This window comes from Penaeus monodon, chromosome 18 (genome assembly GCF_015228065.2).
Source record: "Penaeus monodon isolate SGIC_2016 chromosome 18, NSTDA_Pmon_1, whole genome shotgun sequence".
NCBI lineage: Eukaryota > Metazoa > Arthropoda > Malacostraca > Decapoda > Penaeidae > Penaeus > Penaeus monodon.
Window position 1 is genome coordinate 3134436 of NC_051403.1, and position 7500 is coordinate 3141935.

The 7500-nt window shown below is 49.1% G+C and overlaps 1 protein-coding gene across 1 annotated transcript in view; it reads left to right on the forward strand.

Moving 5' to 3' along the window:
- LOC119584587 (collagen alpha-1(I) chain-like) overlaps window positions 1-6926 on the forward strand; it is a 21784-nt gene extending 14858 nt beyond the window's left edge. Inside the window, exon 3 of the mRNA XM_037933280.1 lies at window positions 6347-6926. Within this exon, the coding sequence (XP_037789208.1) occupies window positions 6347-6926 (580 nt within the window). The remainder of the gene's footprint in view (window positions 1-6346) is intronic.
- The last annotated feature ends 574 nt before the right edge of the window (window positions 6927-7500 follow it).

The window sequence follows — 7500 nt, forward strand, 5'->3', positions numbered from 1 at the left end:
TGTTGTGTGGTGTGGTGTGTTGGTTGTGTGTGTGTGTTTGTGTGTTGTTGTGTTGTGTGTGTGTGTGTGTGTGTGTGGGTGTTTTTTTTTTTTTTATTTCTCTTTTTTTTTTTTCCCCATATTTATTTCTCTTTTTTTTTTTAACCTTTTTATTTCCTTTTTTTTTTTTTTTTTTCTTTCTTTTTTTCCTTTCTTTCTTATGCCTCTTTTGTGGTCTGTTCTTTTCTTCTCTTCCTTCTCTCTCTTCTCTTTTTTATTTTTTTCTATTTTTCTCCCCCTTTTGTGTTTTTGTTGTGTGTGTTTTGGGTGTTTTTGGTTTTGTGTGTGTGTGTGTGTTGTGTGTTGTTTTTTTTTTTTTCTTATTTCTTTCCTTTTTTTTTTCTCTTTTTCTCTTTTATTTTTATTTTTTTTTCTTTTCTAATTTTATTTATTTTCCCCTTTTTGGTGTTGTTATTCTTTTGTTTCCCCCCTTCCTTATCTTTTTTTTTTTTCCCCTTTTATTTTTTTTCTTTTTTCTTTTATTTGTTTTTATTTTCTTTTTTCTTTTTTTTTTTTTTTTTTTTTCTCCCCCTTTTTTTTTTTTTTTTCTCTTTTTTTTTCCCCTTTTTCTCTTCTTTTTTCTTTCCCTCCTCTCCATCTATTAAAATTTTTATTTATTCTTAATTTTTCTCTTTTTTTCTTCTTTTTTGTCCCCTTTATCCTTATATATATATATAATATCTTTTATTAAATTTTTTTTTCTTCTTGTGTGTGTGTGTGTGTGTGTGTGTGTGTGTGTGTGGGGTGGTTTTTGTGTGTGTGTGGTGTGTGTGTTGTGTGGTGTGTGTTTTTGTGTGTTTTGTGGTGGTTTTGTGTGTGTTTTTGTGTTGTGGTTTTGGGGTGTGTGTGGTGTGTTTTGTGGTTCCCATTTTTTCTTTCTTTTTATCTTTTTTTATTTTTTCGCCTTTTATGTGTTGTGGTTATTTCTTTTTCTTTTTATTTTTATTTTTATTTTTTTTAATTTTTTTCACTTTTTTGGTTTGTGTGTGTGTGTTTTTTTGTGTTGTGTTTGTGTGTTTTTGTTGTGTGTGGTGTGGTGTGTGTGTGTGTGTGTGTGTGTGTGTTGTGTTGTTGTTTGGTTATTTTTTTATTTTATTTTTCTTTTTTTTTTTTTTTTTTTTTTTTTTTTTCTCTTATTTTTTTTGTACTAATTTTTTGTTCTTTTCTTTTTTTTTTTTTTTTTTTTTTTTTTTTCCCCTCTTTGTGTGTTTTTTTTTTTTTTTTTTTTTCTTTTCTTTTTTTTTTTTTTCCCCCCTTTTCTTCTTGCTGTTTTTTTTATTTTTTTTTTTTCTTTTTTTTTTTTTATTTTTTTTTTTTTTTTTTTTTTTTTGTTTGGGGTGTTGTGTGGTGTTTGGGGGTTTTTTTGTTTTTGTGTGGGGTTTGGGGTTTTGTTTGTTTTTGTTTTTTTTTTTTTTTTTTCTTCCCTTTTTTTTTTCCTTTTTTCTTATTTTCTTATTTTTTTCCCTTTTTTTCCCCTTTTTTGCTTTCTCTCTCTTCCTCTTTTCTCCCCTCTCTTCCTCTCTTTTTCTTTTCTCTCCTCTCTTTCTCTTCTTTCTCTCTTCTCCTCTCTCTCTCTCTCGTCTTCTCTCTCTCTAAATCTCTCTCTCTCTTCCTCCCCCTTCTCTCTTCTCCCCCTCTATCTCTCTCTCTCTCCTCTCTCTCTTTCTCTCTCTTCTCTTCTTCTTCTTTTTCTCCTCTCTCCTCATCTTTCTCTCTCCTCCTTTTCTCTATCTCCTCCCCTCTCCCTTTCCCCCCTTCTCTCTCTTCTCTTTTCTCTCTCTCTCTCTATTCTTTTTCTCTCTTTCTGTGGTTGTGTGTGTGTTTGTGGTGTGGGTGTGTGTGTTGTGTGTGTGTGTGTGGTGGTGGTTGTGTTTTTGTGTGCCCTGTGGTGTTGTGTGTGTGTTTTGTGTGTGGGTGTGTGTTTTGTGTTTTGGTGTGTGTGTGTGTGTGTGTGTGTGTGTGTGTGTGGTCTTTTTCCCCCTCTCTCTCTCCCCTTTCTCTTTCTCTTCCCCTTTTGGTCTCTCTTCTCTCTCTCTTCTATCCCTTCATCCTTTTCTTTTTTTATTTATTTTTTATTTTTCCCCCTTATATTGTGTGTGTGTATTTTTTTTTTTAAAATTATTTATTTATTTTTTATTTTAAAATTTTATATTTATTATTACCCCGTGTTTTTGTTTGTGTGGGGTTGTGTTTTTTGGTTTTGGGGTGTTTGTGTGTATATGTTTTTGTGTGTGTGTGTGGTGTTGTGGTGTGTGTGTTTTTGTGTGTGTTGTGTATGTATGTTCTTTTTTTTCTCCCCTATTTTCACTCTCTCTCTTTCTCTTTTCCCCCTCTTCTTCTTCTTCTTTTTTTTATTATATCTTTCTCCCCTCCCTCTTTCTCTCTATCTTTCTTTCTTTTCTCTCTCTCTTTTCCTTTCTTGTTTTTCTCTTCCCCTCTCTATTTCTCTCTTCTTTTTCTTTTTATTATCTCTCTCTCCCTTCTCTCTCTTTTTTTATCTCTCTCCCTATTCTTTTTCTTTTCCTATTCTTTTCTTCTTTTCCCCTCTCTTTTCCCCTATTTCTTTTTCCCCATTCTTTTCTTCTCTTTATACCCCTTTCTTTACCCGTTTTTTTTTCTATTCTATTTTACCCTCCCCTATATTTTTTCTCGCCCCTCTCCCCTATCTTTCTTCTCCCCTCTCCTCTTTTCTCTTCTTCTCCCCTCTCTTTTCCCTTCTCTCTCCCTCCCCTTCTTGCGTCTCTCTCTCTTTTCTCTCTTTTCTCTTCTCCCTCCCCATCTCCCCTTCTCTCTCTTTCCCCTTTTCTCTTGCCCTTTTCTCTCTTCTCTGTATTTTCCATTTCCTCTCTCTTGCGTGTGTGTGTGTGTGTGTGGGGTTGTGTGGTGTGTGTGTGTGGGGTGTGTGTGTGTGTGTTTGTGTGTGTTCTGTGTGTGCGTGTTTTGTGTGTGTGTGTTCATATATCTTTCAAATCTCTCTCTTTTCCCCTATATTCAACTCTTCTTTCTATCTCCCCTCCATCTATTTTCGTCTTTCCCCCTCTCTTTTTTCTCCTTAATCCTCTCTTTCTCTTCTCTCTCTCTCCTCTCTTCTCTCTCCCTCTCTCTCTCTATCATTTCTTATCTTTCGTCTCCCTCTTTCTTTTTGTCTCTCTCTCTCTCTCCTCCCCTTCTCTCTCTCTTCCCCTCTCCCTTCTTTCTCCTCTCTCTCTCTTCTGCCCTGTTTCTCTTTTCCTTTTTTTTTCCCCTTTTGTCCTGCTTTTTTTTGTTTGCCGTCTTGGCCCCCCTTTCCCCTCTCTTTTTCTGGGTCTCCTCTCTCTCTCTCTTCTCCCCCTCTCCTTCTCTACCCTTCTCTTCTCCTCTCTCTTCTCTCTTTTTCTTTTCTCTCTCTGTGTGTGTGTGTGTGTGTGTGTGTGTGGTTTTGGGGTGTTGTTTGTGTGTGTGTGTGTGTGTGTGTTTTTTTTTTCTGTGTGTGTGTTGTGTTTTGTGTTTCTGTTTTGGTGTGTGTGTGTGTGTGTGTTGTGGGGGGTGTGGTGTGGTGTGTGTCTCTCTCTCTCTCTCTCTCTCTCTCTCTCTCTCTCTCCTCTCTCTCTTCCCCCTCTCTCTCTCTCTCCCTCTCCTTTTATCCCCCTTTTCCCCCCTTCTCTCTCCCTCTTTCTTCCCCTCTCTCTCCCTCTTTCTTCCTCTTTTCTCTTCTCTCTCTCTCTCTCTCCCCTCTTCCCCCTATTCTATCTCTTTTCCCCTTTTCCTCTTTTGCCTTCTCTCTGTGTGTCTGTTCCCCTCCTCTCTTCTCCTATCTCCCCCTTCTCTTCTCTCTCTTCTTCTTTTCTCTCTCTCTCCCCTCTCTTCTTCCATGTGGTTTTTTGGTGTTTTTGGGTTGTTTTTGTTTTTTGGGGGGGTTTTTTGTGTTTTTTTCTCCTTTTTTTTTTTTCTTCTCTCTCTCTCTCTCTCTTCTTTCTCTTCTCTCTCCCCTCCCTCTCTCTCTTTTCTTTCTCTCTCCCCCCTTTTTCCCTCTCTCTCTCCTCCTTCTCTTCTCTATCTCTCTCTCTCTCTCCTTTTTCCTCTCTTTCTCCTTTTCCTCTCTCTCTTCTCTCTCTCTCTCCCCCTCTCTCTCCTCTCTCTCTCTCTTCTCCTTCCCTTTCTTGTCCTCTTCCCTCTTTTTTGGGCGTGTCTCTCTCTCTTTTCTTCCTCTCTATCTCTCCTTCCTCTTTTCTCTCCCTCCTCTCTCTCTCTCCTCTGCTCATGTCTTCTCTTGTCTTATTTTCCTCTCTGTTTGTGTGGGGTGTGTGTGGTGTGTGTGGTTTGGTGTGTGTTTTGTGTGTGTGTTTTTGGTGTTTGTGTGTGTTGTTGTGTGTGGGGGTGTGGCTGTGTGTGTCCCCCTTCTCTATCTCCTTCTCTACCCTTTTCCTTCTCCCCCTCTCTCTCTCTCTCTCTTTCTTCCTCTTATTACTCTCTATCCCCCTCTATCTCCCCCCCTCTCTCTCTTTCTCTGTCCCCCTTCCCCCTTTCCTTCTATCTTTCTCTCTATTTTCTTCTCTCCTATCTCTATCTCTCTTTTCTCAATCTCTCTTTTTCCCCTCTCTCGTCTTCCTTTCTCTCTTCTCTTTTCTCTGTCTCTCCTCTCTCTCTCTCTCTCTTTCTCCCCTTTTCCTTTTTCCCCTTTTGTCCTCGTTTTTTTTTTTTGAGTCTTGTCCCCCCTTTCGTTGTTTTGCCCTGCCTCTTGCCCTTTGGGGTTTTTGGCTCTTGGCTTTTTTCTTTTCTCTCTCGCCCCCGTCTTTTCCCTTTTTTTCCCCCGGTGGGCCCCGGGGGCCGGCCCCCCGGGCCCGGGGGGGGGGGGCCCCGGGTTTCGGGGGGGGCCCCCGGGCCCCGGGGGCCGGGGCGCGGGGGAGGGCCGGCCCGGGCCCGGGGGGGCAAACCGACCCCCCCCAACCCCGCGCGCCACGGACCTGACCCGGGGAACACGGGGCGGGGGAAAAAAGGGCCGCCGGGGCCAAAAGAACCACCCCCTCGGCAAGGCCCTTCCACCCGAACCCGGGGGGGGAAAACCAAAAAAAGAAAGGGATTTCGGGGCGGGGCCTAAAAACCAACGGGGACCCCGGGGGGAAGGAGCCCGGGAGCCGGGGGGGGCCAGCCGCCGGAAGCCAGGGCCCCCCGGCCCATTGCGGGCCCTTTCCGGGGGGGGGCGGCGGGGGGCCCCCGGGGGCCCCCACCCCCGCACCCCCCGCCCCACCAAATTCCGGGGGGGGGCCCCAAACCCCCCGGGAACCCGGCTCCCGTCACGCCCATTAACAACCCCGGGGACAACACAGGGGGAACCCCCAAAAAGGAAGGGAAAACCGGCAGGGCCGGGGGGCCCCCCCAAAAACCGGGGGGGGGGGGGCGGGGGGGCCCCAAAAAGGGCTTGGGGCCGGGGGAAAACCCGACTCCCCGAAATACCCCCCCAAACAACCACCCCCCGGGGAAAACCCACCCCCCGGGCCCCAAAAAGGGGGGGCCCAGGGGGAAAACGAGGGGAAAAAAGGGAAAAAGGCGGCCCATGACAACAAGAAAAGGGGACGAGACAAGCCAAAAAAGGGGGGGGAACAAGGGGGGGCGGCCCCCGGGGCCCGGGCCCCCCAAAAGGGGAAGCCCCGCGACCGGGGGGCCAAACCACAACGGCCTTTCCGAAAAAAGGGGGGAAAACCCCCCAAAGGCCCAACCCCCCAGGCGGGCCGAACACCCGGGGGAAGGGGAAAGGGGGGAAGGGGGACAAGGGGGGAGAAAAAAAGGAAAAAAAAGGGGGCCGGGGGGGCCCGGACCCGGGGAAGAACGCAAAGGGGGGGGGAGCGGGGAAGGGCGGGGGGGGAAAACCCCCGGGGGGGGGGGCCGGGGGGGAAAGGGGGGGAAGGGGAACGGAGGGGACCCCGGGCCCAGAAAGCGCCACCAGGGCCGCGACAACAACCCCGGGGGGCGGGGGGACCGGGGGAGGGGGAAAAAAAAAAAAAAAAGGCCACCCCCCCCCAAAGCAGCCCAAAGGGGGCCGGTTTTCCGCACAGGGGGGGGGCCCCCCGGGGGCCCCAGCAAGGGAACGGGGAGCGCTCCGGACCCGGGCCCAGGGGGCGCCCGCAGGGGAACGGCCCGGGGGGGGGGGGGCCCCGAGGGGGGACAGCGCCGACCGGGGAAGCGGACTGGCCCCAGGGAAAGGGGGGGGACCAGACGGGGGGGGGCCGGGGCACCACCAAGGGCCCCCCCCGAAAAAAACCAAAAACGCCCGTGGCCCGGGGCGGGCCCCCGGAAACCCGGGGGACGGCCCAACCGGGGCCCCTTACAGAGCAGGGCGGCGCGGGGGCCAGCGCGGACCCACCATAAAACGGGGCAACGACACCACCACACCCCGGGCAAGCCCACATGGGCCAACGACGGGACCCCCGGCTTTCCCCGCTGAAAGGCCACCGCCCCAGAGGGGGCCCCACGCAAAGGCGGTTTCGAGCAAAATGCGAGAGCTGGGGGGCTCTACCCCCTTCACCCAGCCAGTGGCCTCCCCTGCACCTTGTTGGGAAAAAGGCGGCGACTGGCGCCCCCGGGTGGGGTTTATCGTCCCCTCAATACACCCCACCGCCCCGGGACCGAAACCCCCTCCCGCACCTCCACCCCACACGGGAGCTCGGGGGATGCCGATTTTCTCTAAAAACGACCTCGTCAGAGCGTACCACCAAAAACCCCCTCGCCGAGGGGGCCCCGAAGACAGCTGTGAAACCCGCCCCTTTGGCCTGTACGAATTTTCCCGGCGAATGCCGTTCGGACTCCGCAACGGGCCAGACCCTTTCCGCGCTTCATGGACGATGTTTAACCCCCGGCCTACGGGTGTCTCCGTCTTTCCTCGACGATTCTCATCGCCAGCAGCAACATGAGGAACACCGCGCACCCCCGGGCCCCTCTTGACCGCTTGCGGGGGGCCGGGGTCCCTATCAACCCTGGTAAGAGTCTTTTCGGAGTCCCCCTCTCTCCCCTTTCTAGGGCCCCACGATTTAAACCCCCGACGGGGATTTACCCCAGCTTTAGGAGAAGGGCAGCGTATCAGGAGTTCCCCCCCCAAGCCCAAAAATGAAGACACAGCTTCGGGAATACCTCGGGTGATTAAATTCTTCAGGGGGGTTCATCCCCCAAGTTTTTCACTTCTTTTTGGCACCTCTGCAACTCTCCTCGCTCCATCCCGGTCGGGAAACCCGGGAGAGACTTTACTTTGGGCCTCTGAGGCACCGAAACTTTCGGGGTACCAAAGGGCGCCTTAGCCTCGGCGACCCTCCCCAACCACCCGCCGCAGGGAGCCAAAAAACTCAAAATACCTCAAACGGGCCCCGGACAACCGCCATGGAGCAGTTTTTCAACAAGATTCAGGAAAGGTTGGCCCAAACCCCGGGCTTTCTTTTTTACGGGCTCTCACCCCAAAAAACAAAATAGGTACAGTGCTTTCGGCAAGGGGCT